A 16,222-nucleotide genomic window follows, 5' to 3' on the forward strand; every position below is an offset into this window, starting at 1 on the left:
ATCAACCTGCCCAAGGCCACTTTGAGAATATTAATTTAAAATCTAATTTTTTCAAGATTTCTCACTGAAACCTGTTCCTTCTAACCCTGAGGTTTGCTCATCAAATATATTATAAAACATGTGATAAAATCAAACCCTAAGTGATCCCAAAGATGTGATCACCTTCTCTGGTTTAACCCTTGCACGCCCATGTTACAGCCACCATCATTTTGGCTTCAGATTAGTTCAGGCTCATCAAACAAGGTATGCTTTAAAAAGTGTCTTTTCCCTTTGCATCCCTAACTCCTGACAATGTGTCAGCCTAAAAGAGGACGAGTTCCCTAAAAATATGGAGGGAAAACTCCCTTAGAAAACACTGGTTCTTCTGATATATTTCAAGTTGTTCACCTCTGAATTTGAAGTACCAAAGTAATTTTGGAAGATCTGAACTATAATATTTCCTCAGTAAGATTTTACAGCTTTGCACGCAATGCTCTGTAGGCTTCATTCTGTGCACTGAGAGTCTAAGGCCCTGCTGTGGTCTGCAGCAGTGAAGACAGGTTAACAGTTCCGAGGCTTTAAAGATAAGCAAAATTTCCCTTGACGTTGTAAACTCCTCAGGTGGTTAGAGCCAACAGATTCTGCTGCTTTGATATCTTCTCAGAAAAGAGCTAACATAATATTATCAGTCTCTGGGGTGACCATCAGATAACCAAGCTATTCCTGTCTGAACCACTCAATGCATCTCCTTCCTGTCACTGGCAATCCACAAGACAACCAGGGGATTCGCGCTAACCACACGGCTCACAGCTTAACTGATTAAGTAGGTGGGAACTGATGCCAGCTCAGCTCAAAGTGTCTTGCTCTGCTAACCAGAAGCCAGCCGCAAGCTGGGGAGCGGAATGACCACAGATAACACACTGATACCGAAACTGTTTGGTGAATTTGCAGCTTCCTGTTTGAGTGCTCTCACATCTCTCCAAAATGAATCTTCAGCAGGAAACTGGTTGCGGTTAAACAGGCTGTCTAGGTCCTCTAGGTCCCTGGTGTGTGTTACTGACTCTTGTTTTCAAGGGACCACTTACTGCTCTCTCCCACCCTCTTTCCTGGCTCTCTAGAAATGAGATGAATTAGAGCTCTTCAGAGCACAGAAGTCCTTAGTGGGAGGAAAAGATGCTTAGAAGTCTGTGATCACCCTCCACCTGTTACAACTCAATGCCTGCCGGTTACACAATGCCTAGTGGCCTTAGGCATCTTCACCATGATATCCTAATCTTCATGCTTCAAGCTCTTTTTCTCTCAAACCAGTGTGCCACTTGGCCTAGATGCTATTAAGCAGCTTTAGAAGAACAACATAAATACAGTGGGGAGAATGTCTTCTGCAAGGGGAGGTTTGATGTAACTTTTACCACGAGCCTTACTATCATGCTTGTGCCAACATCTGCTTGTATTTTGCTACAAAGAATGCTTACAGAGAAAAGCCTTTTAAATCAGTGATTTTGAATCTCTGGTTCATTACAAATATCACATTAAGTTTAGCTTCTCAGCTGCTCACACTGCTGCTCACAGAGCCTGTGGTCCTAGTCCTCACCTAGTGAAGCCAGTCAGAAATGTCTCTCACTGCCACCACTGTAATAATTTCTCCTTTGGTAATTACCAACTGCTCTGAGTATGATGCTGCATGAGTTAAAAGCACACACTAGTAAGCAGTCTATACCACCCTTCACCTATAGCACCCCAACTGCTATGTCACGTCCATCATCCTGCTTTGGTTAGCCAATTTCAAGGGTAGTGTGAACCATTCCAACACTGAGCATGACGGTGTACAGAAGACTCCAGAATCACACTAACAGCTTCTGAACCAAACCAAAATCCCTCCTGCTGCTTACAGATAGCCAAGTTCCAACAGAACTGAGGTTTGCAAACACTAGCATCTACATAGCCCTAATATGTTTCTCAAAGATTGCCAATGTCATGAGGCTTTCTGGAGAACATGTGTGCTGAATTAATCAGACAAGAAAATTCTTCATGGTACTACAGATCTAGGCCCTAAGTGTTCAGGCAGAGAAGGTCTTATCCATCATATAGCACAGGGATGAAATGCAGACAGTAAAGTTATGAACCAGGCTACATTCCTGTAGAAACCACTGCAGGCATGTCCACACTTATGGAACTGTGTGCTGATTTTCCACCATCCTGACTGCAAAACTCAGAATATTCACAACCAGTAGCACAGTAGTAAATAATTAAAACAGTTAATACTATTAAAATCTAGATGTGATCCCATCTGAGCGTGTCGCTCAACAGCACCATGTAAGAACCACCAGTGCTTGCTGGATTTCTTGATTTTTTTCTGAGACACATACTAACACCATAATCAAAAGCAATTTTGAGCTCAAAACTGACCCCAAGGTTACAAGAATCTATGGCAGACTGCTTCCTTTCATTGGAAGTACATTGTACAGCCAAGATGTTAGCACATACACACCGGATGGACCACAGGGCTAATTAAAAAGCAGCTTTGGTGGTTGTATCTGTTCCAGGAGCAGGTTAGTAAACCAAACTTTAAAAAAGTAATGAAACCAAAAGTCTACAGAAGCAGACAATTCCCACAAAAACAAAGCAGAGCTCAGAGTGAGGAACTGTTGCTTCACTCAACCTCAGCACCTTTCAGTTCCTGACCTGTGATAAGCTGAAAAATGAGAGAACAGCTACAATCACTTGAAAACTAAGCTGAAACACTGGGTATTGGGAACTGGAAGTTAAAAATGTCTCCAAGAAATTAGTCTCATTGATCAATGGCTTTTAAAACAACTTTGCGGTATGGCAGTGCCTGAATTTTGGCATTACATCATTGTCTCCCTAAAGCCATTTAATAAAACAAAGAGTTGAAGAAAAAGCAGTGAGTACTTGGCCTTACCAGTTGTCAGACGGTATTGCAAAGGTCTCCCACCCTGCATGATTCCTATCTCAAGCACAAGTCACGCGCAATGCAGTCGCCTACATTTCTGCCTTTGCCCTGCATTCCTTGGCTTTCTAGAATTGCAGTTGGTACTTCCACATCAAGACGAAAACTCTAAGTTTCATTTACTTATTTGCTATAAAAAGGAGAAAGGACACCTTTCTAACGCAATACAAGCAAGTCATGGTGACTGGGGCTGGAGCTGAGCATGAGGAACTCAATGCTGAAATGCTAAGGTGGTGAGAATTGAAAACACTGACCCTGTGCTAGAAACATTTCACACGGCTGACCAGGGCTTCCTCCCGAACGCTTCTCTTCCAGCAACATGAGGACTGCGGATGAGAAATCCAGGCTCTTCAGCAGCCATTTTACTCTTGCAGCAGGAGCTTAATCATTCCTAGAAAGGCAGCCCATGAACCCTGGGATCCTTCCTGAACCACCATCTTACAGAAGCAAGCACAGAATCACAGATTAGTTTGGGTGGGAAGGGACCTTAAAGCTCATCCAGTTCCAACCCCCTGCCACAAGCAGGGACACCTTCCACTGAGCAGGTTGCTCCAAGCCCCTGTGTCCAACCTGGCCTTGAATGCTGCTAGGGATGGGGCAGCCACAGCTTCTCTGGGCACCTTGTGCCAGCGCCTCAGCACCCTTACAGGGAAGAACTTCCTAATATCTAATCTAAATTCTCCCCTCTGTCAGTGGTGTGGTGCCATTTCTCTGTTCTCTCACTCCCTGGGAACGGGGGAGTGCTGCCTTTCCACTGCAGATGCAACTACATGCCTCAGTCTATTTACATTTCAGCAGCCAGGTATATCACAGCCAAGCTGAAACATGAAGCGAGGAGAGAAACCTCAACCTACACCAGATTTCCCCCCATTTGCAGTTTTCACAGCAGAACCACCACACCTTCAGCATGTTACCAAAAGCTTTCTTTGGTGTGAGATCTGACTTAGGATTGCATCTGTTGTTTTGTTAAATTAAAGTTGCATCTTTATCTTCTGTCAGGACAGGGAAGAAACTGAAGATCTCTCTCCAGCCTTCAATACATATCCCAGTTAAAGAAAAAAACAATGAGGAAAAAATACAAGTGATGAAATTGAGTAAAGACCACTGACCCACAGGGAACCTTCCTCACATTCAGGATGGGTAGTGACCAGATTTATCACTAACCTAAATAACTTACCCTCTCCAAACTAGCTTTTTTCGCTGCAGTTTAACACAGGGAAAAGCATTTTGGGACTGAGCAGAGATTACAACAGGGTATTCCACTGAGCCACACAATTAAGTATTTTAAATCTTAGAATGCTTTAAGACAATGGACAATGTTCTCTAAGCCAACACCACCCACAAGGTTGATGCACTCAATCCCTTTTCCTTGCTCTCTTTTGTTTACCTGCTTTTAAGGCTAACAAAACATATTGTTCATCTTTTTTTTCTACAATAGCATTCACAGTTGCTGCTGCTCCCCTTACACTCCGTGGTTTTGGGTGCAGGTTTCTGCAAGGGCACATTGAGATATGAGATCAAACAAGAGTGTGAACCCTGTTTCCCTCCTTCCTCCCCAAAGAACCTACCACAGCACCCAGCACAACAAACACTGTACTCTGGCAGCCCTCAGAAATGAGCTATTTTAACACCTTCTCTTGTTATAAAACTCCAGCACTGCCAATTCTCACTGCTGAAGACTCTCAGAGAATTAAAGAGAAATCAAAAGCAAATCCCCCAAGAGGCCCCACACTTAACCCCTGCTCATCAGATAAGTAGCCCTGATTCTAATCAACGGTCTGCTTTAATCATCTTTTTCTTGGGTTTGGTAAAGGGAAAAGAGAATTAAAACAAGGCAATGGATTGTAAGGAAAGAGAGCCGTGAGAGCAAATAACAATGTGAAAATAGCTGAGACAGACAAGCAAACACCTAGCCCTATTACACAAAGAAAGCTACAACATAGCTATGACACAACTGCCGCAGGACAGTCTTAATCAAAAAGGTCCAGAAAAAAAGACCAGATAGTCTCCAAATCCTTTGCCTTTCCTCTTCAGCAGGATGTAATCCTTTCCAGGCTGGTGAATTCAAGATGGATTTAGGACAACTCTTCATTTTAATATGCAAGACCAGTGACAGTGAGGTTACCCTACCCCAAAAGCTATGGAGCACTGGGAATTTCAGGGGCTGCATCTGCATAACAATAGTGTCTTTCTAGTCAGATTAGAGAGCTGTTCCACCACCACCCTGAGCTGAGTTGAGGGCTATGGTAGGCGAGATTAAAAAAGTGGGCAAAAATCACACAGCAGTCATATGCTCCACTCCCCAAGGGGCTCAGAAGGACTCGTGGTGTCAGCTGGCTGTGCTTCCCCTGCAGCTGGGAGGTATGGAAATCACCATCATCCCATGTGCTCCAGCTGCAGAGACAAAGGGGCACTGCTGCTGGGATGGGAGCCCCTCAGCAGCCTTCTGCCATGGCCACTGGTTCAGGCAGGCAAATTCAGCCAGAGAGAACCCTTTGTGCTGATTTACAGCTGTGGAGAGGAGCAAAAACTTATCAGACTTTCTGTCCTAATTAAAAGCAGAGGTCATCTAAGAAGAAACAGACTTTCAAAAAGAGGAACTTCAAAAGGAAAGTGTGTTGTAAGGAAGTTCACAGACTTCAGTATTTGTAAAGCTGAAGTATGTAGTTTATTTATGTTTGTACTTCTGCTCACACTTTTCATGGGACATTTCAAAAACCCTCAAGAGCTCCCACAGATCTGGGATAATATGTGCACTAATTGCTCAAAAGCATTTGAGTTCATGGGTTATGGGGCAGCCTCTGGAGTGAAGGGGCCAGCTGCCTGGTTGGTTTACAGCAACCTGGCTCCATTGCACAAAGCACTCCCAGCAACTCCTCATTTCTTCAGCGAACTCAGCTTACCCACATGAGTTCAAGCATGGGGATAGTTATTGTAAAGCTAAGCTTAAAAGCTATTTAGGAACACATGAAAAGAAAACCAGGAAAAGTTAAGTGTTTTAGACTGACACCTACCATTATATGCCTGGCTCTCTGAAATACCTGCTGTCTTAAGAGGGAGAACTCCTTTCAAAATTCTTTATGTTTATATTACATATTATTATTAATCTATTTTATTTTAATCCTTTTTGCTGTCATTGCTGTTGCAGGCCACATCACTTCATTACAGTCCCTTTTCCTTTTCTGTAAGTATCTGTCTTCAAAGAAGACAGAGTATTGTTCCACCTCAAGGAGACGTATCTGCTATTCTTTTTCTTGTCCAGAAGAAAAAGACAATTATAGTTCCTCTTTTATACTTGGCATCATGGCAAAATGAGATTGATACTTATTTTGGAATTATTACTTTCCTGTTCATAAATCTTATCCAGAATGTCTTGCTCATGTTGCCAGCTCACAGGCACGCTACTGTAGAAAATACATATTAAATTAACTTTTATCATTTAACTTTGGCTCCAGCTCAAAGATTTTTAGATTCTTAACAAGAGCCCTGTTTCTAATATTGATTTTTGGCAAGTAAAAATGCTAATTTATCAAAGGTCCTAAAATACAATGAATTTTCCAGTCCAGCTAAGAAATGTTACCTTCCTACCTACAGAGGAGAGATTTTTCATTAGTGGAGAAACCCCATTAGTTACAATTCAGGTTTGCCTCTCATCACCGATCCTGCTTCCACATCCATGAGATGAAGTACACTCAATTCCCAACCAATACAGCAATAATTTTGTTGATCTTCATGTAGAAACGTATCTTTTTCAGGACAGCCGTTTCTCTATTGCAATCTCAAAGACAGCAAGGTACCCGAGGGTCTTGGACCATGCTCCACGTAGGAAATGGTACTGACTTAAGCTCTGTAAAGGAAAGATGCTGTTGAAGCTGCCTTTCCAAGACTGTCAATTTGGTCCCCAGCCCAGGACACAAAAACATCCTTGAAGCACAGAGCAGATCAGGGGAATGCTGATGGTGTAATCTTCAGCAGGCTTCTGTCACCGTTACACTGAGACAGAGAACCTGCCTGTGCATGCACCGAGGATTTCTGGCATGGGAACAGCCTCCTTAGCGGGGACCATCTGCTTCAGTGTTTCACAGAACTGCACTGAGCTGGCACAGAACTAAAACAGGCCATAAGAAGAGCTTTGTAGGGTATACAAGGGTATATAAACCTGCTAAGAGTCAACAGTTCCTATGCTGATGATTACCCACTGCTTTGCAGTCATTCATATCTGTGCTGCTTCCCCCTGAGCTCATTGCACTGGACATTACCTCCATGCTGTAAATCAGGTAAATTACAGCTCAGCACTTGCTGTTCTGGCAAGTGTGCTCATGGGTATGAGCTAAAAAGATGTAAGTGGCAGTCACAGGCAGCTGTTTTGGGTGACAGCCCCCTGTACACCAACACCAAGCACACAGCACAGGACACGAGTCCTGGGAGGCTGTAAAGATCATCATTAGCAATTGGAAAGCCAGTCCTAAAAATCAACAATATAATCTGAGAGAAACACCAAGGAAGGAGCAGACTGGGGTGAAGGCAGAGGCTCAGGGTGCTCACTGCTTGCCTGTACCACCTCAGGTTCCAGCTTCGTCGGGTAAGGTGTTAATCACTCTCAGGCTACATCACCAAGCAGAAGGCAAGAAGGATGCAGAGAGCACTAAGTTGATTCCGGATGACCCAAATGTTTCTGCAAGCCTTATGGTGCTTTGCACGTTCCTCTCTATCCGTGAGCTGCAGTCTGAGTTATCCGAGACACTGGTTTCCGGCGCTCAACAAGGAAGATGTAAAATCAACAGAATTTGATGAGCTGCCAGGGATTTGACTAGGCTGCAAAGACTTTGATATTTTACAGAAGCTCGGAATAAGAATCAGCTGCTGCTGTTGCCAAATGTGTGTTACTGTTTTTATTAAAAAAATAATCTTCCAAGAACAAATAAACCCAAACAAAGACATCTCATCCTCCTGTACTTTTGTTCCAAGGTACAGGTTGCTTCACTGGCTTATCCATCTGCCATATGCTTTCAAGTTTATTCTTTTATTCATTCCTACATTTTAGCTCCTTCCATTTCAGCAGAGGAACAGCTGCACAGATGCTCTATAAATAAACTACATAATTTATTGGAAGAGGTTTTTTGTTTATTTCTTTAAGCTACCACATATTCCCTATTCTATCCTGGTCCGTGCTCTCTACATATCTGAGCTGAGTTCAACTGCAGCCTGGGTTTGTCTATACAGTGTGCTCACTCTTATAAACAACTGCAACTTTTCAGCCACTAACAACAAACTGCATGTACCGATTCTACCTTCATTGTAACTACTTTGTAACTTTGTTAAGTCCTAAATTGACTTCACTATCAGAAATGGATTTGAAAAATGCTCCACAGGATGGGTATGTATCAGTGATCTCTAGAAACCTCAACATACAGTTACTTTCTAGTCCTCTGTGTATTTGTAGGCAAATTGGTGCATTTTCAGGTAGACAGGCTTCATCCTGTTACCATAAAAAAAATCTGTTTTGCCTGCTCATAGGACAGATCGACCTTTCTGACTAAAATCATTAATCTCATTTGTGCATGCAGGAAGTGCGACAAATGGCTGGAGTAGTTTATCACACGTATGTAACCATCAAGTCATAAAGGGAGTAAGATATCAACCTTCATAAACAAACTAGCATCTATTTCTCAGCACAGCGGAATTATACATTTAATAAGATAAGGATATGAAACATATGCTGCTGATGAGATAAGGAGCCTGCAGAAACAGCACAGGCTTTGATATGTCTCATGTTATCCAAGTAAAAGTAAATGCCACTCAAAACTTTATTTTGGGAGATAGATTTATAGGAAATGTTGTCGGTGATATCTGCAGATGCTGTGAAACAATGCGCCAAGTCACTGTTAACACTAGTTCTGAGGCTACAATGCAAATCTAGGTGCAGCTGAAGTTAACCAGAGGTTATGTGGTAACTTCAATCAGACCAGAATTTCATGGAGTTATTTCAAGCATGGTCTTTATTTAAGCACTTAACATTCCATGGGAAGCCTGAAGTCAATGAAGTTGCTGGAATGTTCAATGCTCAGGAGTTATTATTTAGACATTTGAATTTAGTTTTCTTTTTAACTCTAGCTCCATTGTCTGTACCTTATGTATGAGCAATTTGCCAAGGTTTTCAATAGTAGCCTGGCTGTACAGACAGGCCTTGCCTGCGTTCTCTCTGCAGCCCAGCTGGGTGAGCTGGACTTTCTACTAAGATCTTTCATACAAGATCACTCCCACAGGGTTTAAGTCCTCTTTTTGAAAATGCACATTTCCTTTAAATGTGCATTTTCTACAAATGCTTCTGAAGCAAACATCTCTGCAAGGAGGGCTCAAGCAAGTGGATATTGAAGCGTGCAGACTCGAAACGGGCTAATTAAAAAGGAACAGGCACAGAATAGTTTGTGGTATTTAAACAGCTGCTTATGAAACCCAGTACAAGAACTTGGCCGAGTAACGATATATATCATCACTCCACAAGTGACAGTCTTCCACACCACAAGCCCTGCACAGATATCAAGAGGAACACTCAGTGCAAGAACAGTGTCTCCATCATGCCTCCTGCTAGTGCTATTTTCTATCATGCTTTCATCATGTCTGGCAAACAACCTATTTGATGTAAACAGGGGTAGAGCCAAAATACTGACTTAGTGTTTCATATACAGCTGCTTTCAAGAGAGAAAGAAAAGTGTTACAAGATATTACAGACAACCCCTGGTTTGGGGCCACTTGTCTTGAACTGGTGGGTTTGAACGACTCTCTGCCACCTGGGAGAATCAACTTCCAATGCAGGTTTGGGCCAGTGAGGTCTGGTAGTGCTGGAAATGATAGTGTCTGCCTTATGCTAAATCAATTTAGAGCAGCATCAGAGTTTTAAGGGAAATGGTCAGCCTCAACAGCTGGTACATGGTGAGGCAGAAGCCAGTTTAGTAGGCAAAATGACAACCCATAAGGAAAAGCAACCCCAGCTCACACTGCTCATGATCTCAAAATGCTGCACTGGCACACAGAAAGCTCTTACCTCCCTTGAGAAGTTATGGGTTGGCTGAAGAAAAGAACCTTGTCCCTACACATGCACAGAGAAGGAGCTAGAAATTTTCTCCAAATCATTTCTCTGAGAGACAAAGTAAATTTCTTAACAGCCAGCAAGGGAGGAAAACAGCACTAAGATTTATTGACCTTGAGACTGCAAAAAGAATTCTTTGGCCTTTTTCCACTGAGATTTTGCAACCTATGTTATAGCCAGTGGGAAATTGTTTAATTCCCAAACCATGCCCTCAGCCATAAAATCTGTGAAGATGATTCATTATTATTTATGTGGTGCCACAGGCATGCATGTCATTTTACAGACAAAAAGAAGATACAGCATCTGCCTTTAGAAACTTAGGTGAATCCAACTGTTCACGTGTATGGGAGGCAGCGCTCAACTGGTCCTAGAACAAACATTCCTCATCACTCAGTGAATTAAGCAATGATACTCACCTGGGATGCTGAAAAGATTTAGATAGGAGGATACATAGAAGACATGCCATTACTGTCTAAAAATTTGTGACATTATTTCATTAAAAGCGTAAGACTTTTCAAGTCATATGTTATCCTGTAATGGCTTTATGATTCAAATGTAGTCTTGTATTATGGATTTCTGACAGCATGTATGATAGCCTGCGACAGCAGCACTATGACATAAGACCATAAATTCTGCACTGCCAAGTAATTTTTCTCTGTGCAGGAGCTCACTGGTTCCATCACACAACTCTGAACATATGACAAATATTGAAAGAAAAATCATTCATGTGATTATCACCAAAAGTGTACCAGGTCTCCACATCAACTTTCTGCACTATATAAAATCCAGCCTTGTTCTGCTCTATGAAAAGGGAACAGTTATAGCTCTAGGTAAGAAACAGAGTTTGGAACCATCCATCTAGGAGGCCAAACTTTACCACATCAGAAGGGGTGAAATGGCAGCTGTCAGTAAGGACAGGAACTGTAGTTGGACTGAGACATTCTCATTCAGACTTGCATACGAGGTTAGCATACGCCTTCATCTACAGTCTTTCCACTAGCAAGTACATGTGACTTACTGGCTGAACAACCAGGGTATGATAACAGACATCTACACACCATACATTTGTTATGAGAGTCAGACATAATGTGATTCCAGGAATTTCCACATTGACATTACTAAGCCACTCACACCCTCTCTTATTTCCTTATTAATATATAAAATAAGGTCTACGTGCCTGCCTTTGGGACAGCTGAGCAGCAAAGGTACTCAAAACACACACAAAATTATACCACCTCTATGTGAACAAATGTCATTATTGCACATACAAATAAGGTACATGTGAACAGAAATGGGAAATTAAACATCACAGTTATATTGCATACTCATGCAGACATGTCCTGGCCCAGTAATGCTGGTACCTATAGCACTCCTGTAAAGAAAACACCAGCAATACCCTTCTCTGAAAACAAGGGAGCTTGTTTTCTAAGTCACAGCCTGTAAATAAGAGAATATTGACCTTTTTTCGTTCACACTGGTGAGGGTCACAGTTCTCAAAACACAGTAAATTTGATCCTTGTATTTAACGCACAAATGAAAACGTGTATGGTGGAGGGAAGAGAGGAAGGAAGCACCTCCCTCCAATGTTGAAAACTCTCCCTACTCTTAATTCTAAGGAGGTGACATAGCTAAAGTCAACTATTAAACAACAAAAACCCCTCTCTAGAAGTATAAAACTAAACTGAAGAAGCCCCCAGACTCTCTTCATGTGCTCTCGCAGATTAGGGCTGTCCCCTGCCAGGTGCTCTAACCCTAGTTTTTATGCTCCACGTTTCTTTCATGTCAGTGGATATGCAACAGGTAGTGTAAACCTCTGCAATCAACATCAACAGAAGTGAAAGAATTAGCTGTAAAATGACTTACGGAGTAGCCTCTTCCTGAAAGCGACTGAGCAGAACTCTGTGGGAGGAAACAATATGCCACAGTAAGTAATGCAAGAGATTCTGTGTAATGTAAGATAAGAATCATTTTGCGATTCCCTCCCCCAGCCCAGTATTCCTTAGGGGAAAACTTTGCAAACAGAACACCTCAAATGATCTTCTGACATTCTGCGTGCTGCCACAGGAGTAACAGCAAAAGCATTTCCAGGTGCGGGCTCTGGGGCTGTATCAAACAAGGGTTTCATAAGCTAGAGCAGAGCTTTGACAGCACCTCCCAACTAAGGTGAAAACTCTCAGTGTGGGATATGTCTTCACAGCAGCAGAGTACATGTTCTGAACAGTCCTTCTCCAGCTTCCAAGGAACAGCACGCATGTGTAAGGATGCTCTCCTGAATCAGGGCTGCACATTTTACCTCATCAACTCCAACTTTCAATCATGTAACCATATATCCCACTTTCATTCCCCTGTATGAATTCATGAGCCTCCAGCTTTCATCACTGCAGTATTACCATATGACAACTCTATCTGGAACAACAATAGCAGCAAAGCTCTGATTTATCATCTCTCAGAGCTTTAATAAGCATTCTGTCCCTTTTGAATAAGTTAAATTACATTGTTTACTCCTGCTCTTCATTTCAGCTCCTCCTGCTCCTTTCTCTACCACATCCTTACCTCTTTTACAGGCTGCCAAATCATTTGGTTCTTTTCCTTTTCATTACACCATCTACAGTCACTTGGATCCCTTTCCCCTCTCTCAGACCCAAGGGCTGTTGAGCGGCTGTTTTCTGCTGCCAATAGCTTTCTCAAAGCAGCTAAATGAATTCCACCTCTATCTCCAGCTGCTGCTATTTGCTTTGTTTTCAGAAATTAAAAAGAAGACAGGCACATTGGTGGCATATGACACCACATGACCCAACAAGTACTCTGCAGGGCAATTTCCAAGTGTGATTTATAATCATGATGCTCTTGCTATGTGATTTTACTAAACAAGATTCAGGGAGCCTTAGCAGTCCTCTTTCCAAGACTGATGTTCTAGAGGGTACCAAAGCCTGAATAAAACCAAGGAATTGTTGCAGGCTGGTCTTGACGATTATTTGTCTTTTTGTAGCAGCACCAGAAGTTATCATGTTACTAAATCAGCACAACAGCACAAAACTCTCAAAGATTGATGCAAACTGATGGCAGGCTACTGCAAATACTTGTAATTTTCCACCGGTAAGATAACAGCTCCTTTGTACTACCAGTTTGCAAAGCTTTTGATCAGAAGATACCTAGATAAATGCTGAAGCCTTTCCAGACTCCTGCTCTCAATGGAAGATGTGATTGTCTTGTTGGTCTGCTCATGCATGCTCTGCGCCACTGTCTTGCAACTGCCCTGGCCATCAGAGAGGCGATTTGCCAGCCAAGTGCCCAAGGAGGAAAGTTTCCAAAGCGAAGAGGAGACAATAGCAAAGCCCTACAATTAAGTGAGTGTAACCGTAAACCCTGTCAGCAGCTGGCACAGGAACCAGGGTGCAGCAGAAGGAAAGCTGGGGCACAGCTCTTCATGGGCCTTACACACAGGTCTAGCCACAGTGTGTGGCTGGGTGACAGTTCCCATCCCTGACATGCAGCACCCGCACCTCTGTCCTGCTGTAGCTCAAGAGACCTCTGCTCTGCAGGGAAATAACGGCTTCCACAGGGTGTCTGTGGAAAAACTGGTGACAGCATTTAACTTCCCACCTTTTCCACATTGCATATTGATTTGGCCTCTGCCTTCAAACACTACAAAAAGGTAGAGTTATTTATAAGCCTCTTTAATGTAAACTGCACAGAAATAAAGCCATAGACTGGTGAAATGAAGGGCAGCGGCATTTATTTGGTTTTGAGAAACTAAGACAAATCTGTGCCTCCCTCTAAATACTTCTTAAAAAACCCCAAGCAACTCATGGAATTCAGCCTTGTATAGAGAAAAAGGTTAATAGCAATATCCTGCTATCTACACAAGTATGCTGAACAGTTGAACACAATCATCTGTTCTGACACTTTGGATAGCTTGATCAAGCAGTTCACCTAAAGTACACAACGAAATGAGGAAAAGGCAAATTACCTGCTTGGAGAGGCAGGAAAGGAGAAAGGGTGGCAGTTCTCTTCCCCCGTCAACTCAGATTTAACAAAGATTGACAACGTCTAACAAATTGGAAATAATAATCGAAACCAGAAACAAGAGGTTTCATTAGAAGCTTTTCTCCAGGGAAACAGCCTCTCAGAGCGTTCTCACTGTAACAGTTATTTTCAGTCTTTGAATCTTGCGCACGCCCAAAATATTTTCCTGGGATGGAGCAGAGCCTTGGATAACACACTCAAACACGCTAACAACAGACCTGCTTTTCATAGATAACTTTCAGGCATCCCAAGCTGTCCAAGAACCCCAGGAATCTCCAGACCACTGATTTAAGATCACTGAGTAGAAAACAATAAAAGCAGTTGCTGAATAAAGTGTTACATCAGAAATAATTAAAACTGAATGGCAATTTACTCTGGCATTTCTCACATCTAAGAACTTCTTCCTCCCTTACAAATAATGTCAGATTTCCTGGAAATCAGAGAGGAAAAGGAGACTTCTTCCCCTCTCCCCCCAGAATTTTTATTTCATGCATGAAGTTAGTAACTGGTGAATACTTGGATTTAACTCATAAAATCCTTTCCAACAATTAGGTTTATGCGCAGCCATGTCCCACACTCTCCAGAGCTGTTTGCATGCATTTTTCTGCACATCTAGCAAATTGCTGTTGCTTTCTTGGTTAACTGGGAACACTGCGGGCTCTTTAGGAGGATCCACACCAACTGCCACATGGAGAAACTTTGAAAGCCCCAGCTAATATGAGCTATGAGTGCCAGAGCAGAACAGTTTGCGTGCAACTGTGATGGATGTTCCTAAAGAAAAAAACTTTGGGGGTTGATATAAACATAGCTCAATCCATATGTCTCTATATCAAGATCAAATAATGAGAAAAGTAATCAATCGTGCCTGCAAATACAAGAAATCTTAGTGGAAGTTTAACTTGGCATGTACCCAAAGTTGAAGAAACCTCCTTTGACTATGAATGAGTGCTTGTCTGGCAAGAACAGTCACTAGGGCAGATCTTCAGCTGGAATGACTTAACAGAGGCTCTTACCTATGGGAAAGGAACACTTACATGGAGGACTGTTGTAAAATTCTTCTCAAAATAGTCAATTTGTTACTTTGGCCAATTTTTTCCTTGTCTGAAGGTACCTCAAGCAGCAGGACATGATGGTCACTGTGGTACCCAGCAAGCCACACACGTTAGTGCTGCAGTGACCAGCACAGCATCTGCCTAGTAGCTTTAGTTCACCCAAGAGCAAAACCCAAACCAGATCTTACTGTGTTGATGCAGGCACCAAACAGGCTCAGCTCCGGCCCTCCAAAGAAGAAAGCAGCCAAACACACCATTCAAAGACTGAGGGTCCTGACCCCACCTAGCCAACTCTACAGCCAGATGCAGAACAGCTGCCACACCAGGCCTTTCCAAAACCTTCACATCTACAAATCCCAACACTGTAGAAGTGAGATAAGTGAGAGCCACATGTCCATGAACCCACGTGCTGTCTGCTCAGAGGCAGCAGGGCCATTGGGCAGAGGCTGAAGCTGCTGCAGCAGACATCCATGCCAAGCTTACAGACACTGATCCCACCGGCTGCAGCTGCCACTTGAAGTGATCCTCAGCAGACCCCTGGGGAGGGCACAGACCCTCCTGCCTGGCTTAAGCACCAGCTTTTGTGCCTCCCATGCCTCTTGCAGCGCTGGGTTTCTAAGGGCGACTGTTACTAGTTAGGGGCAAAATGAGTGTGGTCTGTGCATTTAACGATGCGTAAGTGGAACTACAGTGCTAGATGGCATTTGTGCATAAAGATAAATGGCTCATAATACTTTGCAGATGATGTGCTCTTTTACAACTAAAGATTTTTCGTTCCTTTTAAGCCCAAGGTTAAAAACAAAACCAGACAGCACAGACAAGACATTTCAGTTATGTCACAGAGTGAATTATTTCTACCCCGGGATAGCTCTCGTGTTAATTACACTGGATATAAAAAATACACCTTTCTGGCAGCAAATACAAAATCTCACTGTTGAAAGACTACTATCCCCCCACCCGATGTCCTTGAGAGTCTGAGTTACACTGCAATCTGCAATAGTATTTAAAAGATTTCTTCCTTTATCCCTGATAAACACTGTAATTACAATTTGGGAAAGAAAATCATACAGGCTTTCCAAAGATCTAGTCTATTAAATTGTCAGAAAA

The 16,222-nt window shown here is 42.6% G+C and overlaps 1 protein-coding gene across 20 annotated transcripts in view; it reads right to left on the bottom strand.

Moving 5' to 3' along the window:
• The window catches only part of FBRSL1 (fibrosin like 1), a 531,403-nt gene that overhangs the window by 272,618 nt on the left and 242,563 nt on the right, over positions 1-16,222 (bottom strand). For 16 of the 20 annotated variants that reach the window (XM_034068211.1, XM_031047802.2, XM_034068210.1 and 13 more), the window contains exon 4: positions 11,901-11,936. The exons of the other annotated variants lie outside the window; for them this stretch is intronic. In XM_034068211.1, the coding sequence (XP_033924102.1) occupies positions 11,901-11,936 (36 nt within the window). The remainder of the gene's footprint in view (positions 1-11,900; positions 11,937-16,222) is intronic. 20 annotated transcript variants of the gene reach the window in all.

This window comes from Melopsittacus undulatus, chromosome 12 (assembly GCF_012275295.1).
Source record: "Melopsittacus undulatus isolate bMelUnd1 chromosome 12, bMelUnd1.mat.Z, whole genome shotgun sequence".
Taxonomy (NCBI): domain Eukaryota; kingdom Metazoa; phylum Chordata; class Aves; order Psittaciformes; family Psittaculidae; genus Melopsittacus; species Melopsittacus undulatus.